Raw genomic sequence first — 18164 nt, forward strand, 5'->3', positions numbered from 1 at the left:
ATGACAACAAACTCACAACTATTAACAACTGAATCTAAAAAATAAAAACAAAATCCTACTAAGCAAACCAGAATAGGAACTGAATCATAGGTATGGGGATCATTTGGAGGGTTATCAGCTGGGAGGGGGAGGGGGAAGAAATGGGGAAATGGTGCAAGGACTAAGAAGCATAATCGGTTGGTACAAAATAATATAAGAAAGGGTGAAGCCAAAGAACTTATGTGTATGACCCATGGACATGAACTAAGGGGCGTGGGATTGCTGGAGGGAAGGTGGGTACTGGGCAGAGGGGAGCAAAGGAAAGAAAAAATTGGGACTACTGTAACAACATAATTAATAAAATATACTTAAAAAAAAAACTATAAAACCGATAGACACATTTGAACCATCCAGGTGTACTGAAGATAGCCAATTTCTCCCAGATCATGATACGCACTCAGAGATCTGCTTTACAGACAAAGCTGAAAGAGCAAACATGGGTAGATGCAAATAAAAAAAGGTTTTTGACTACCAGCCATCAACACAATTACGTGGTGCAAAGGCGTGTCTGATTAAAAAGATAAAATAAAAACAGGATGTTCTGATTGGTGAAGCAGGTGATTTCCTGGTTCGGTGCTGCAGTTCCCAAAGGGTGGGTCATATCTCTGCTGTATCCTGTTTTAGAGATATTCACTCCAAGCGATCCTGATTTCTTTCGTTGTATATATTGATGGTAGGAAGCTCCAGAGTGTCAGTTTGACAGGAATATTAGTAATAAGTAAACTAATATAGTTTTTAGATCTAAGACACTAAAACAACCAAAAGTTACCTTATTTCTTTAAAAACCTATATTATTCTCTGGTATCTGGATAACTCTCTACTTATTACTTATATTAAGTAAACCCAGATCTTAAACACTGTAACTGGCTCAATAAATAGTTATTCAATGAAATTTCACAAAGATATCCCACACTGGGAGACTGTCCTTTATAAATCTTTTGCTCCCATTGCCTCATTTCTACTCTTACCTACTTAACCTGCTTGCTATCGTTTTCAGTCTCATCTGAATGTCCTTTATTTTATTTCACCGAGTTTTTTTTTTTTTTTTTTTTTCCCACAGAGTGTTCAGAACTGATGAACTGAAAGGAGATCTTTAAAGGTATTTGGGATATTTGGGGACTGAAGGGTTAAACTTCAATGATTCCCCACCCCATCTCTTTTCCTGGATTCCTACTGCATTCCTTTGATGTGTGTAGATTGAACTTGTGTGGGGGGAGAGCTTGAGCTACCCTGTTGGTAGGAAAACAACAAAACCCTGCCTTGCTGGTTATTCTCCTTGAGCAGGCAAGGGTTTCAAACCAGCTCTGTTACCTGTTTCCTCCTGCGGTAAAGCTCAGACAGCTCTCCAACTATCCCAGCTTTTTTTTTTTTTTTTTTTTTTTACTTTAAGGGATCAAACCAGAGAGGATGTACCTGTTAACTTGGGCAACCATGTGTGTCATAACAAGGGGAGGAGGTGGCATTTTTTATACTGTCACATATTCCTGTTTGTATGCTTCGGCATGTAAAGGTGTCATTTTAGGAAAGGAACTTCATCTTTGAATGTCAATTGCAGAAAACAACAACTAACCTCAAGCATACATTGAATTTATCGAACTACTTAGTAGATTTAGTTTTCCCTAGGAACATGTTTGTACCTGACATTAGATTATTTTTCAAAAGTTTTTCTAGGTGTCCAAATGTAGAAGTGTGCAATTTTTAAGCTTGTGTTTTATCTCCTTCTCTGAACAATTCTGTCCTCATTTCCACATGCCTTTAATGCTATGTGATCTCTTGCTATGCGGATTTCCCTTTCAAATTCATTAATATTTTATTTAGAAGGCAGTCTTATAATGTCTCCATACATGACTAATATGTTCTTTGGAAAGGGGAGTCTCCCTCTGCTGTCTGCTTCCTCAGATAGTTGCTAGAGACTTTCATGTTTGTCAGAAACTTCCTGCAGAATTCTCAAAAAACTCAGTAAAACCACTGGCTATTGGAATAAACTGGAGGAAACCTAAACCCAACTTGAATTGCAAGAGTCATATCTGGGGTGTTTGGTCCACAGAGAGCAAGTGTATATACTTGTTCATTTGTTCTGCTGTGATTTAATTAACTGTAGGATGTATTCATTGAAGTATATACTAGTTTGCGAATTCTTGGCCAAATCAGAATTCTACTAAAAAGATATTTATAGCCAACATCAAAGGGGACAGGTCTGTTGCTGAGCAGTCAGTAATTCATTGCCTGGGGCTTGCTGAATGAATAAAATGAATGTTGAAAAACTGGAGCTCCAGTAACACTGACAACTCTTTCTCTGGGAAACTTGCTCAGAGTCGCTGTGCCTTGTGATGAAATCATGTTCAGCTCTGCCTTCAAAGCTGATCGGCTTCGGGTCAACTTGCAGCTGGCTGTCAGTCGCCTGAAACTCCTGCAAAGAAAGAAAAGTGAGTAGTAATACTCCAGGCAGCCCAGCCTGCTGTCTCTCAGATCACTGTGCAATCTCCTCACCACTCACCCCAGCCCAGTGACATGGCCCCTAAGACCTTACTTACCAGCTTTGCAATTTAAAATAACAATACTGCCCCAGCTGCTGTGGCCCAGTGGATTGAGCCCTGGCCTGTGAACCAAAGGGTCCCCAGTTCAATTTCCAGACAGGGAGCATGCCTGGGTTGTGGGCCAGGCCCCCAGTTGCGGGAATGCGACAGGCAACTACACATTAATGTTCCTCTCCTTCTCTTTCTCCCTCTTGTTCCCTCTCTCTAAAAATAAATAAAATGAAATGGTTTAAAAAAATAAAATATCATTTCTGACTGGTGGGAGTGTGGGAACGATAATTATACTGATCAATTCATTTATAAATTTCCAAAGACACTTCTGTATCTTGACTGTATCAATATTGGTATCTTGGTTTTGCAAGATGTTACCATTGGGGAAAAGTCAGTAAAGTGTACTCTGAATCGCTGTGTATTACTTCTTATAATGTACATGTGACTGTACAATGATCTCAGAATAAAAACTTTAATTAAAAAAAAAAAAAGTTTCTGCCCTGGCTGGTATGGCTCAGTGGATTGAGCGCCCACCTGTGAACTAAAGGGTTGCTGGTTCGATTCCCAGTCAGGGCACATGCCTGCGTTGCAGGCCAGGCCCCCAGCTGGGGGATGCGTGAGAGGCACCACACACTGATGTTTCCCTCCCTCTTTTTCTCCCTCCGTTCCCCTCTTTCTAAAAATAAATAAATAAAATCTTTTTAAAAAATGTTTCCAAAGGTTAAAAATGCAAAACAATGTCCTGACGACTGGACTTCTTTCCACCAAGGCAGAGAACTTTACCTACTCAAACTGTTTTCAAATGTGCAGTAGCTATTAAGTTTGAGCTTCCAGGCAAATTTATCTGGAAGGGCTTCCTTGCCCTTTTTCCAACAGCCTCCCCCCAACCCAGTGCCATTTCTTTTATCAGGGGACAGCTCAAGTAGTATGGCATGAATGTACAGAGGAAATATGTGTCATCTTCTTTCTTTAAGTGCAACTTATTTTCTGTTGCCTTTTGCTTTCTCCTCATTCCAGTGGGTTGCATGAGGGATTAATTCCTTAATAAACTGAAAAACTGATGATTTCTGATTATGAGGAGGGTTCAGGTGAAATGGGTATTGCACACAAATGGATTTTTCTGAGTGCTCAGTAAATAGTACTATTTACTATCAAATTACTAAAATCTATTGGTAGAGAGGCAGTGGTTACTCAAACTTCCAAACTGATTTTGGGGCATCACTTAGCCAAATCCTGGCAGAGGGTATTTGGGCATTCTCTGGATAATAGGGGCCTAAGGAAAGTACCCAAAATAGATAAAACTGAGGCAAACCCAGTGTTTCCCATTTTGTTACCATGAACAATGAAGATGACATTAATGATGTACCTGGAACTTGTGCATTTTAAAATGCATTCCTACATGTTCTTTTATTTGATTCTGATAACCCAGTGATACAACTTATTATTCAGATAAATTTTATATTCTTCTTACAAATGAAGAAATTTAAACATGAAGTGCCTGAGTGATTTGAGATAAATAAAGCGAATTGACCTCATCTTAACTAAATTGATTGCTTTCGAAAAGGAGATAATAATCTTGACCTTCTAGAGTTCTATTTGTAACACAAGCTATAGGTTGGTCACACAACAAATATTTGTTGGTATTAGTATTGGTGTAACAGCAGCTTAGCATTTATCTGAAATAAATCCAGTTCTACTGTAATTTCCTTTCCCTTCAATGTCGAGGACAAAGAACATTTCTCTACTCTGGACTTGTCTAAGCAAACTTGCAAGCACTGAGGTCTGTGTATATTTCAGATTCAAATATAGTTTCATATAAAGAGTTCTTTGCAATGAGAGAGTAACTCTGTCTATTCATGATTAGGTGGTGATGATCACTTTTAGGGCATGGCAGACAGGCAGGGTAAATAACTTGGAGGTTCAGGTTTTCCCAACTTGTGAAAACCTATTTTCCCAGGCTCAGTCATCAGTTGATAACTCAGAGTAATAAGGCTTTAGTTATGGTAGTGGATGACAAATGGAACAGGTTACAGTTGTTACCTCTCCAGCATGACTCTGCTTGTTCATTTTATGACATAATGGTGTGGTAGAAAAGCATAGGAGTTTGCATTCTGAAGATTTGGCCTTGAGTTTCAGTTCAACCAGTTACTCAAAATCACATGACCATGGGCAAGCCATTTTACCTTTCAGACTCCCAATTTTTCAGCTGTAAATTGCAAGTAACATACAAACTTCACACAGGTGTTCTGGGGATCAAAAAGAATTGTATATATGTAAACATTTTTAAAAATGCAAAGCATGACATATATTCTCCTTTTTTAAATAACTAATCTTTTTATTACAAAAATAATAAATGTTCACTATGGAACAGTTTAGAAAAATAAAGGTAAGCTGAAAGAATAAAATAAAGATCACCAGCTCAAGCACCCCAAGAGCAATGGTTCTCAACCTGTAAAAGGGGTCAGAATCCAGAGGACTTCTTCAAACACAGAGTGCTGGGCTCTACTTCCAGTGTTTTTGATTCAGTATTTCTGGGGTTGGCCCAAGAATCTGCATTTCTAACAAGTCCCCAGGTGATGCTGCTGTTTCTGATCTGGGGATGAGGCTTTGAGAACCACTGACCTAGTGTGAAACAGTGAGAACTTTATCTATGCATCTATGATATACCTTAAGTGTATGTTTTTGTTTGGTTATTTGTTTTTATACAATACAGCTTGGTGCACCTGAAGCCAAGCTGTATTGACTCCGTCTTTCCCTTGGACCCTTCAGCTGCGAAGAGAGGGGGGGTCTGCTGCATGGGCAACAGCAGACCCTCCATATCACCCTGCCCAGGCTCTGTAGCTTCATCGCAAGATGTTGATTCAACACGGGAGGAGACAGATACCGTGTCACTCCCGAGTCGGACTGCACAGCCATTCTCGGCGGTGCAGATAGACTCTTAAGAAGCTACACCATCGTCTCTCGAGACGGACGGCTGCCGACGACGATTTGTTTTTATAAAGGCATTGTTTCACACTATTGTGCAGCCTACCTTTTTATTCAACAAGCTCCTCTTTGTACACTCAGTTTTCTATATGCATGCTTTGTGCTGCAGCCGAGCAGGCCCAGAAAGCAGGGAAGGAGGTTGCTGACTATCTGGCTGCTGGGAAAGATGAACGAGCTCGGATCCGAGTGGAGCACATTATACGAGAAGACTACCTCGTGGAGGCCATGGAGATCCTGGAGCTGTACTGTGACCTGCTGCTGGCCCGGTTTAGCTTGATCCAGACCACAAAGTGAGACCTATTGAACTTGCATTGTTTCTCAGGCTCAAAGGAATGACAGGACATTCCTACCATCTAGTGAGGGAGAGGGTGGGCTCTAACTTGTTGGGACTGTGTTAAAGTATTTTGTGTCTGCTTGGGGGGAATATGTCAGCCCAAAGAACAATGTTTTAAAAACCAAACAGATGGCTTTTTTCTTGCAGTTGGAAAATACAAACAAAAAAATCCATAATCACCAAATCGAGAGATAAGAATTTTGGTATATTTCCTTTCAGTTTATATAGGTATATTTATATGTTTCTCTGTGTGTATAAACACATATATGTGTGTATATACTTTTATATACATATATGTACATAGAACTTTATATTCTAATTTAAGTTAAAAATTTTTTAAATTTTTTAAAGATTTTATTTATTTATCTTTAGAGAGAGGAGAAGTGAGGGAGGGAGAAAGAGAGGGAGAGAAACATCAATGTGTGGTTGCCTCTCACATGCCCCCCCAACTGGGGACCTGGCCTGCAACCCAGGCATGTGCCCTGACTGGGAATTGAACTGGCAATGCTTTGGTTCGCAGGCCAGCGCTCAGTTTAAAATTTTTTATTTTAACTTTATATTTTCAACATTGTCTATGGTCCACCTTTGAAATAGGGACAAGAGGAAAACAGAAGGCCCTGATTTTCATAATTGTGTGCTTTCTTTAGGGAACTGGATTCTGGTCTGGCTGAAGCTGTATCTACACTAATTTGGGCTGCTCCTCGACTCCAGTCAGAAGTGCCTGAATTGAAAATAGTAAGTCTGGCGAGTTTTAACTGCCTTTGCCAAAATTGTGAATGAGGGTATCACTAATGTTACTCATTTAGACTTGTAGGATTACTTGGGGGAATTCTTTCTTCTCAAAAGATAACCCAAAAAGTATTTTCTTCTGTTAGTCTTTAAGTGAAAAATAAATACTGTTTTTAATGACAATGGTACAGGGCGGGGGACTTTGCCCCCAAAAATAAAACTTGAAACTGAGCTTCTTTTGTGGGGGAAGGGGTGTCATAATTTATAAGGTGTTTAGAATTAGAGGTTTTAAGTTTTACATTTATCAGATACTTAAAAATTAAGCAAAGTGCTTACGTATTATCTTGTCATTGCTGTTTGATGCTAAAAGAACATAATTCCAATGAGGAAATATGAAAGTGATTTTTGCTCTTTCAGTGGTTCTTTATCTAAAGCAAATCTGCCATAACTTGATCAAGTTCTCCTATATTTCTTTCTTGGTGATGGTTTGCTGCAGGTATCTAATCAGCTGTGTGCAAAGTACAGCCAAGAGTATGGTCAGCTCTGTCGAACCGGTGAGCTTGGAACTGTCAGCTCTCAGGTAGTACCATTTCCAGAGATGCACATTTTTCTAAACCACGAAGTCTGGGAAAAGCTGAGCAAACTCAGACCATATAACTCTGTGCAGAATGAAAGATGTGTATAAGAAATTTTTGTATGGGAGGCAGAGAAAGTTGGATAAAGATCTTAAATTAGGGAGCTCAGATCTTTTAAAGGGGGTCAAATAGATGGTGACAGATGGAAACTAGACTTTTGGTAGTCAGCATGCTATAGTATATACAGATATAGAATTAAAATGTTCTATACCTGAAACTTATATATTATTAACCGATGTTACCTCAATTAAAAAAAACAAACAAACTAGAGTCAATAAAACTGAGCAGATTCTGTATTAAGAAAACATACATTTTCCTAAATGTAACTGGCCTAGTAATACAAAGGATGTTAATGAAACTTGGAAGTTTCAACTTTTGAACATGTTACATAATTCGGGACTGACATTCAGCTGGACGCAGAAATCTGGCTGAAGTAGTTGTTCCAGGCTGGTGGCCATTCTCCTCATTCAGGGCATCCATCTGATTGGGTAATACCTTGCTGTACTGGTTGTTGTATATGTTGAATATCACCTCTGGCATAATTCAAATAGTTATCATAAAATCAGAATTCTTGATTGGCAGTACTTTTCTTATGTTTATTTTCTTCCTCTTATTCCATTTGATTTGAGGTGCCTTCACCCCAGGAAAGGGCTATCTTCTGATACAAGGAGGACCCCCTCCTTGTTGGTGCTAAGTTATGTATCCTTCTAAAAATCATACATCTTAAATAACAGTGACTAGAAAGATGAAGAAGTATGATGCAGAGGTGAAAGGCCAGTAAACTCTTTTTGTTTCTTATTTTGTAGGTGTGTATGTGACCAACTCGGTTATATTCTTTATTTTTCAGCTAATGCGTAAATTAAATGTGAACACTCTACCCCCGGTTCTAGTGGAACAGTACTTGATAGAAATTGCTAAGAACTATAATGTGCCATATAAATCCAAGGCAACATTTATGGTGAGTACTTTCAAAAAGGGAGAGTTGATTTAAAGCTGAGATTTTTATCGTGTTATGAGGAGATTTTTTTTTTCTGTTAGGAATGTGGCTCTCAGTATAGCCATGTCAGGATTGTAAATCAGGTAAAATTTGTACCTTTTCTCTGCCCACATACTTTTCCTAACCGAGTTTGACTTCTGATAACTATCAGCTGACCATTCTAAATTGTTAAGAGTAAAATGAAAAACAAAGATAAATGTACCTAAAGTGTTATACACAGATGTGTGCAAAACACTTTTATTTCTCAAAATCTCAAATTTATCTTGGGGATATGTTGTATTTTAGTAAAGAGATCTTTATTAAAGATCTGGAATAAAGGTTACAATATCTGAAGACACAGGGCACTATCATTTAGTCTTGGTTAAGAGTATAAGTTCAGTAGTGAAATAACCCATATTCAGATCCTAGCTCCACCATTTATTAATTGTGAGACCTCAGGCACATGACTTACTCTCTTAACGACTCAGTTCTCTGGAGTCTAAGAAGGAGGATAAGGTCCTGGCTGGGTTGCTCAGTTGGTTAGAGCGTTGTTGCAATATGCCAAGGTTGTGGGCACATACGAGAAGCAACCAATGAATGCATAAGTAAGTGGAACAGCAAATCAATATTTCTCTCTCCCTCTCTCTCTCTTTGCCTCTCTCTCTCTCTCTCTCTCTCTCTCTCTCTCTCTCGGTCTCTCTAAAATCATATAAAAAAGAGAAGGGGAATAATAATAGCTATGGTTGTTAACAAATCTTCTAAGTTTGTTGAGATGATTAAATGAACTAATATGAACAATGGATTTAAATGCAATGCTGGCCCGTCACAAATGTAACCAAGTTTTGCTTCTTATCATCATCATTATTGTCATGGAGGGTGGATTAAGCTTCCAAAAGGGCAAGAGGGATTTCTCCGTAACATCTCTCAAATCATCTCATATAGGGAGTGACTTATTTTAGCAATTGATAAAGTTGTCTCTGGTAACTTGTTTTTTTTTTTTTTTTTTTTTTTTTAATTTATTGATTTGAGAGAGAGAAAAACATCGATTTGTTGTTCCACTTATTTATGCATTCATTGGTTGCTCCTGACCGGGCATTGAACCTACAACCTTGGCATATTGGACGATACTCTAACCAACTGAGCTACCTGGCCAGGGCCCTGGTAACTTCTTTATAAAAGATATCCCCATACCCAGGTGCCAGACTTGTGCTTAGTGCGGGCATGAAGCTACAAAGGGATCCCTCTTCCATCCTCTGTGTTCCCACTGCCTTCCAATTGAGGGGGCAGCTCATACCATGTTGGGTTGGATGAAGGAAGGGACACACTTGTCTTTCTGATGCTTTGCTCCTCATGGTTTCCTGGTAGGGACTTCTACCTGTTTTTTCTTTCAGAGAGTTATATGATTTGTTGAAAAATGACACATTGTAAATATTTAGATAATACCAAAAAGGACTGTGAAGAAGTAAAAGCCACATGAAATACCACTAGAGATGTGTTGAGGGGCTCAGCATTGGACTTCTTCTTTTTCTTCCCTGCTCTCTAGGTGACTTTATCCAACATCATGGGTTTCAACATTATTTTTACAGTGAGGACTTCTATACATATATCACTAGCTAACGCTTCTAGGCTGGTATGAACTCCAGGCTGATATATCCACCCACCTTCTTGAAATCTTTGCTTGGATATTTCAGAGGCATCTCCAACTTAACGTGTCTAACAGTGCTCTTACACTTTCCAAGAGCCCACTCATTCTACAGTTAATGGCAATTCTATGCTAGGGCAAGAATCCTGATATCTCCCTTGACTCTCTCCTTTCTCTCAATTACTAGGCCTCAGCCAATCTTTGGCAAGTCCTACCTTCTAAGTATATCCACAATCCTGCCACTTCTCACCATCTCCACTGACAATACCCTGGCCTAGCCTGCAATAATCTCTTCCCTGGACGGTTGCAAGAGCCTCTTAACTGGTTTTCCTGCTTCTCTACTCTTCTTCCTCATTAACTGATATTCGATATAGCCTTCAGAGACTTGGTTAGTACCTGAGTCAGATCATGTCATACCTCTGCTTTTAAATGCCCCCAATGGCATTTTACTTCAAAGCATAGTCATTGAAACAGAGAAAGAAGAAGTGTGAGGGCCAGAAAGCCTGAAGTTTGCTTTTCTATTTATTTTTTTAGCCAATTTAAAAAAAGATTATTTATTTATTTATTATCAGAGAGAAGGAAGGAAGGGAGAAAGAGAGACAGAGAAACACCAGTGTGTTGTTGCCTCTCACACACCCCCAACTGGGGAGCTGACTCGCAACCCACGCATGTGCCCTGAGTGGGAATTAAACCAGCAGCCCTTTGATTTGCTGGCCAGTGCTCAATCCACTGAGCCACACCGGCCAGGGCTGAAGGTTGATTTTAACTATCATTGACTTACACTAGACTCAAAGCTTTATGAGGGCAGGAAACGTGTATCCTTTGCGCACAGTTTCTTCCCCAGTGCTTTCCCAGAGTGTTTGGCACATAGTGGGTACGCAATAAACAAATGTGTAATAAATTGAGAACCCAATATTATTCTTACCCTCTTGCTTCAGGCTGAAGCCCCGACAGACATGGCTAGTGTTGGATTTACCGAGGATGTCAAGAAAGGTGCCCTTGGCAATGGAGGTGGAACTGTAGCCAGACCTGGTGATCCACTTCAGGCATTGCCAGTATCTGCATCAGGACATTTACCTGTGCCATCATCAGTCCCCCATTTCTCATCCCTTCCTCCTCAAAGGCAGGTCAGTATGGCTAAGGATACTGAATCTGGAATGATACTGTAAGTAGTGCCAGAAAGTATTTCTAAATGGGCCTTTTGAATGGTAAAATGATCTTTGTGAAGTTTTTTAGGCCAGGGGGCATATTTGCAATCATTTAGCTTATATTTGATGTGGTTTTATGCTGAATTCATGAGAAAATAGGGCTACATATAGTCTTTCATCAACCTCTTGACAATACCACAGTATAGACTGCAAAGAACATTTGTATGAGCTGCACAGATTTGGAAGTCTTTAATGCACAGTTTCAGATTATATATATTCAATTTATATGTAGTGGAAACAGTTTACTTTCATGTTGAAAACAGGATAAAAATCTCTTAACTGTGTACATACACAAATCTAGAGAAGTCACGTAAGTTAAAACTAAAGAGCCATAGACATTAATTTTCTTTATTCTTTGTTCCTTCAATATGAACTAAAAATAGTTTTATTCTTTTCATCTGACCCCATGAAGCTCTTTTTAAAAAAGATTTTATATCTCAGGTATAATTTAACTCTGATTTTCCTTGTTCAAATTATTTGTCTGAATAGCACATGTATTGCTTAGCTTCTACTTTTGGAATACAAGTCCTCTGATTTAAAAATAAAACAAAGAGGCCCTGGCTGCTGTGGCTCAGTGGATTGAGTGTCGGCCTGCGAGTGAAGTGTCGCTGGTTCGATTCCCAGTCAGGGCACATGACTAGGTTGCACGTCAGGTCCCCTGTTGGGGGCACGAGTGAGAGGCAACCACACAGTGATATTTCTCTCCCTCTCTTTCTCCTTTCCCCTCTCTCTAAAAATAAACAAATAAATTATTTTTAAAAAATTAAAAAAAATAAAAAATAAAAAGAAAACATTATGTAAAATTTAAACATATTCAAAATTAGAGAGAATAATATAATGAGCTTTCATGTACTCATCACTCATTTTTGACAGTTATTAACATTAGGCTGTTCTTATTTCCTCTATTTCTTCCTAATTTTTTTTTTTGAGAGAGAAGGAACTTAAAGCAAATCTCAGACATTGTATAATTTCGCCTATAAATATTTCTATATACATTTCTAACATATATCCTTGGTTTTTATAATGTAAAACAATGCTTGTATGATACTCAACACAATGAAAAACAATTCCTTAATATCATATAATACTCAACCCATATTAAATTTCTTTGATTGTCTCAAAAATGCATTTTTACAGTTATTTTGTTGAAGTCAAGATCCAAAAAGATCCACACACTGTATTTGGTTGATCTATCTCTTAAATCTTTTCATCTTTAACACTTCCTTCTTCCCTTCTGTTTTTCTTTGCCTTTATTTGTTGGAGAAAGAGTCCTTTGATTTTATTAAAGTGAATCAGTTTTTCACAAGTAGTATCTCTAGGTTCAAACAGAAAAGATTTCCCAATTCTTGTCTGAGGCCGCAGGTAACAGAAGAAGCAAAACCCATAGTCACTCTGAAGGCTGATTTCCAGAAGGCATAAAAACACTTCAAACGAGTAGGAAGCTTGACTGTGATAAAGTTCTCTTAAGTTAATTTTAAGAAACATTTATTGAAGGCTTACTATCAACAAAATATGTTTGGAACTCAAACCAGTTGCTTCCCAGTGTTTTTTTTTTTTTTTTTTTTTTTCTTTCAGAATGACTCCTGTAAGAACAATTTGCTTCCTATACTGGTTCCTGGTAAGTACAAGGAGCACTGGTAATAGTTGGAATTGCTTGATATTCATTAAAGATATTTCAGTTATTATAAGACTGGTCGTTCCTCCCATTGATGGGAGAAGTTTATTACTGATTTACCAGGAGTGCAGTGTGTTCCCTTAGAGTAGCAAACAGTTTTCAAAGGGGATATGGACCTCAAACAGGTCTTTAATGCAGAAAAAGTTTTAAAACCACCAGAGTACTAGATCCTCCTGTCACATGTTTTGAAAAATTGTATGTTTTAGAAAAATTCAGACTGCCCTTGAAAAAGATTGCCAACACAATGTAACTATTACCACCATTTCCATGTTGGGGGGAATTGTCTAGTTTTCCAGCCATAGTATATACTCTTCTCTCAATAGCAATAATAGCCTACTGTGTTTAAGGCGGGGATTTCATTCTGGAGTACATATCGTTGTGATTTTTAATTACATTTTTTGAAATGAACAGGTCTGAGATTCAACCCTCAAACTTCTCCAAAGCCGGCATCAAGAGCCAAGATTGGTTTTGATAACTTTATGCTGCCTGATTTGCCTGATGTAAAACCTCAAGCAAGCCTTTCCATTGACGCTTATGATTCTGAGGAAGTTGATTTTGAAGACCTTGACCGGAGACTTGAAATGCTGAAGAAAGCCACATAATTCCTTCATCCTGGAATGAGTATTTGCCTGGGAATTAGGGTTCTTATGCACAAATTTTGAAATGGCTATCTATGTGTCAGTCTGAAATTTTCTCATTACAATTCCTTCCATCTCTTAAATTCTGTGGTTCTCTGTCTGTAATAATGTGTGTATATCTCTGTTTATGTGCATATACATATAATCATATAATTTTCCCTGTCTCTTAAAATTCTATAATTCTATAGAAGTCTAAAATTTTTAAATTCTATAATTATGTTCCTTAAAATTCTATAACTCGTAGATGAAGATTTCTGACCTACAGAATTTTATTACTTACAGTCAGTAAACTTTCATTTTCTCTGAGATTCTTATTTCTCTCATAATTATCACCTTTTCCCAGGAGGCAGAATGGTGTGTATTTAAATCTCATCCCTGTACTTAGTATTCATAAATAAGACTTGTGGCAAATGCTACCTCCTGTTAGATGTGCATGAGGGAGCTAAGGAACTAGAGGAATGTGTGTCTTCTTAAAAATGAGTGTCTTAAGGAATGTGCAAACACTGAAAGTGAATAAGAGAAGTGTTTTCAGAAAACCAGTGGAATCCTGTATGCCTGGGTTAAAATTTAGACTCTCCCACTTACTAGCTCTAAGTTTCCTTTTTCTCACTGGTAAAATGAGGGAAATAATGAAGATTAAAAGAAATAATGTATATAAAGCTTTTTAGCACTTTGTAGGTGCTCAATAAATACTAATTTCCTTTCTGGTCTCTATTACTTGCCAAGTTCTAGAGGACTAACTATTAGTGATTCTGTGAGACTAGATAACAGAGAAGCTGAGAAAACAAGATGGACAAACTAATATTTTTGTTTGTGTCTTGTGTACTGGTATTTTTTGTTTGTTTTTCTTTTTATGAAACTAGTTTTAGAGCAATTTTGGATTCATAGAAAAATGCCAAATTGCTCTTTTTTTTTGTGGTGCCTCGGAGGCAGTCAGCTGCTTCAGGATGAAGCTGAACATCTCTTTCGCAACTGCTGGCTGCCAGAAACTTATTGAAGTAGACAATGAACACAAACCTTGTACCTTTTATGAGTAGTGTATGGCCACAGAAGTTGCTGTTGACGCTCTGGGAGAAGAATGGGAGGGTTATGTGGTTTCAATTAGTGGTAGAAACGACAAACCAGGTTTCCCCATGAAGCAGGGCGTCTTGCCCCACGGCCATGTCTACCTGCTGCTGAATAAGGGGCATTCCTGTTACAGACCACGGAGGACTGGAGAGGGTTGCACTGCGGATGCCAGTCTTTGTGTTCTCAATTCAGACATTGTAAAAAGAGGAGCAGGGAGGTGGGGGGGAAGATATTCTTGGTCTCATTGATACTACTGTGCTTTGTCGCCTGGGGCCCAAAAGAGCTAGCAGAATCCACAAATTTTTCATTCTTTCTAAAGAAGATAACATCTGCCAATAGGTTGTGAGAAAGCCCCTAAACAAAGAAGGTAAGAAACCTAGGACTGAAGCACCCAAGATTCAGCATCTTGTTACTCAACATCAGTATTGCTCTGAAGAAACAATATACTAAGAAAAATAAGGAAAAGGCTGCACAATATGCTACACTTTTCGCTAAGAGAATGAAGGAGGCCAAAGAAAAACGCCAGGAACAGATTGCCAAGAGACACAGGCTGTCCTCTCTGAGAGCTTCTACCTCTAAGTCTGAGTCCAGTCAAAAATAAGATTTTCTAAGAGGAACGATAAATAAGAACAAACATCAAATCTCAATAAATAAATAAATAAATAAATAAGAAAAAGAAAAAAGAAAGAAAGAAAAATACCAAGTTAATATTTAAATGCAGTTATTGGTTATGCATAATATTGATTTCAAATTCCTATTTTATGTGACGAGGACAGTTTACATTGCCCCTTTGCATGTGAAAAAGTGATACCTGTAGACCAATTTTGCTCTTGTAAAAAAAAAAAAAATCAATTTTGTCCTGAATGTTTCATTCTAGGATTTCCCTCTGCCTGTGAAAAGACAAGTTTATTCAAACAATATGGGTTAGAGGAAGGATCTTTGAAATCCAAGGTCCGGGACTGACCTGCACAGCAATCTGGCTTCCTCTCCTCACCCTGGCACCTGTTGGAATCCTAGATCATCACCTGGCAGGTGTGAGGGGCTTGGTAGAGGAGCAGTTTGGTGTTCCCAGAACTGGGTACTAGGAACTGGCTGCCCCAGTTATTAAGATGTCCCAACACTTGTTGGACTTCCCGGACCAACTTTAAAGCAACGTGTAGGACTGACTGATTTTAAAGAAACAAGGACAGGGCTCTGCAGCTAAAGGAGAACAAAACCAATTTAACATGGATACTTCTAGGCAAATGATAGTGCCCACATTAAAGAAATGAAGTTACAATGAGTCTGAAGCCCTGCTCTTTTTCTGGGTGATGCTCTTTTCCCAGTGGCCTCAATGTTGTCTTCATTACATGGGTGAAGGGCACCATTCCCTCAGGTTGGGGTTTGACTCGGTTGCAGTCTCATGTCTGGTGAGATTTTTCACTCCAAAAGTGCCAACGTCATAGAGACTCACTTACAAACCAAGTATAACTACTCTACAAAAAATGTAACATAAACATGACATAAAACATCTCAGGTGCAGGCACTTTGAGCTGCCTCTTTTAAAATATCTAAAGCAAAGAAGGTGCTTGGCTGAGTCTGGTATCTTCTGAGCTATGGTCTTCGCTTCGAAGGAACGTGTAATAGATTTCCTAATATTCTTAGTAGGAGGTCAAAGAGTGTGTGGAGTGTACGGAATCAGAATTTTTACTTTGGGTTTTTGTCATAACTGAAATATTAATTGCTAAACCCTTTTCTCAGGCCAAGATAAATTGTGATTAGGCACATGCTTCAAAAAATTGTAAAAATCCTTTTTGCAAGAGCATTGCATAAACAACAGATGGACTAATTTCTGTCTGACTTTCAGGCTTATTTATAGATTCAGGTGACTCAAACCACAACAGAACAGGCCAGTGGAACTACCTCTTTGATTCACATCCCTGTATTTCCTGCAAGGTAGTGTCCCCTCTTCACTGTCCTTTTTCTGCTGAGGTCTCTAGCACATAGAGTAGGAAGAGTTTCCTGTGAAAGACACTGACCACATTTCTGCAGAGAGGGCTTACTTCATCTGCTGTAAAGGTCATATGGTGTCAGCTGATGATTCTGAGCCATTTAAGAACCCCCCTGAAGAGAGAGGGTACTACCTCCACCCCCAGTACCACAGATTCCAACTACATATCATGTCTTCCAAAAGCCCTCTTTCACTGCTCTAGCGATCTCTCACCTTTCTGCTTTTTTTAAAAAAAAGATTTTACTTATTTATTTAGAGAGAGGGAAAGGGATCTGGCCTGAAACCCAGGCATGTGCCCCAACTGGGAATTGAACCAGCAACCTTTCTGTTTGCAGGCCAGCACTCAATCCACTGAGCCACACCAACCAGGGCTCTGCTTTTTTTTTTTTTTTTTTAATTAGGGCTTATCTACTTAGTAATAGTATCACTAGTTCTTCTGTATTTGAGGATTTTTTAAAAAATCTAGTTTTTCTCAATGAGATTATTGTTATCTGGGGAGTAGGGACAATCTCTTTTGAAATGTCTATTACTGTATGCCCAGAACAGTATGGTATAGTGGAGTCAGGTAGCACATTAGTTGAATAATTACTAAATGAGCTAAAATATATATTCAAAGTTGAAAGGCCTAGATTTAATTTCTCTAGGCTTCTGTTTCCTCATGTCTAAAGTAGGGATGATAATATTTATCCTAAAGAGAGCTAATTTTATTTAGCCCTTACTATGTGCCAACTGCTCTTCTAAGTGCTTTAAGTGTATCAGCTTATTTAATTATCACACCTGCCTTAAAATGCCAATACTACTATTAACTCCATTTTACAGATCAGTACACTGAGGTTCAGGAATGCTGAGCAATATTAAGTAACTTGCTGCAGGTCACACCATAAAGAGAGGAAGAGCTGAGTTTTAAACCCAGGCAATCTAGCACCAGAAGCCAACACTTTTAACTAGTGTCCTATAATGTCTGCATGGTTTATAAGCTCATGGTGGATGAGAAGCAAATGAATCAATGTAGATGCAAACACTTTTGTAAACTGTACAACACAATGCACTATTGTTACATGTAGTGGGTAAGCTATAAATGCTTTAGTTGAATTGTGAGAAGGCACAAAAATTTTTATACTTATATTCTCATAATGCTTGATACTTCTCAGAGTGCTTTCACACATTGACCCCTCTGCATAATAAGCCACTTGAATCCATTTTGGAATAGGGTTAGTCATAAATAAATATTGCTAGCTGAGGAAATAGGCCCAGAGATGGTAAGCACCTTGCTCAGGGCACAAAGTGAGTTAAATTCAGCCAGGACTGGCACCTGAGTGGTCTGATTCCTGGCCAAAAACTAAAGTTTTGTTTTCGTTGTTATGATTTGTTAAATCAAAGTGTGCAAGTTATCAATAATAAATAAATAAACCATAAAAGTAATGATTTGTTTCTCCCAGCCATTATCTCGTCCTAAAAATTTGTTTAATCCTTTCAGGCTGCTATTTATGTATTTCATTATTTATTTGTTTTTGTTTCTTTAAGCTGTTGCTGTTTAAAAAAGCAAAAATATCCCTTAGCATTTGGATCTGTAAAACTACATTATCTTATAAGAACTTTTTTTTCAAAGTGTAAAAGACTTTTTTTTCAAATATACCGTATGCTCCTTGCAAAAATAAAATTAGTAAAGTAAAAATCCTCTAAATTCCACTATCCAAGATAACCATTTTTATATTTT

At 38.3% G+C, this 18164-nt stretch overlaps 1 protein-coding gene across 1 annotated transcript; it reads left to right on the forward strand.

The window, feature by feature from the left end:
- The first annotated feature begins 653 nt into the window (after positions 1 to 653).
- On the forward strand, positions 654 to 13599 carry LOC149994167 (IST1 homolog). The gene is made up of 10 exons (XM_090259656.1): positions 654 to 712; positions 1100 to 1138; positions 2353 to 2465; positions 5662 to 5842; positions 6534 to 6621; positions 7112 to 7195; positions 8098 to 8208; positions 10807 to 10995; positions 12652 to 12694; positions 13163 to 13599. The coding sequence occupies exons 3-10, from the start codon at positions 2378 to 2380 to the stop codon at positions 13351 to 13353; spliced, it is 975 nt and encodes a 324-aa protein (XP_090115782.1). The 5' UTR covers positions 654 to 712; positions 1100 to 1138; positions 2353 to 2377; the 3' UTR covers positions 13354 to 13599.
- Positions 13600 to 18164: the final 4565 nt, after the last annotated feature.

This window comes from Furipterus horrens, unplaced genomic scaffold, assembly GCF_987537825.1.
Source record: "Furipterus horrens unplaced genomic scaffold, mFurHor1.1.pri manual_scaffold_13, whole genome shotgun sequence".
NCBI classification, from domain to species: domain Eukaryota; kingdom Metazoa; phylum Chordata; class Mammalia; order Chiroptera; family Furipteridae; genus Furipterus; species Furipterus horrens.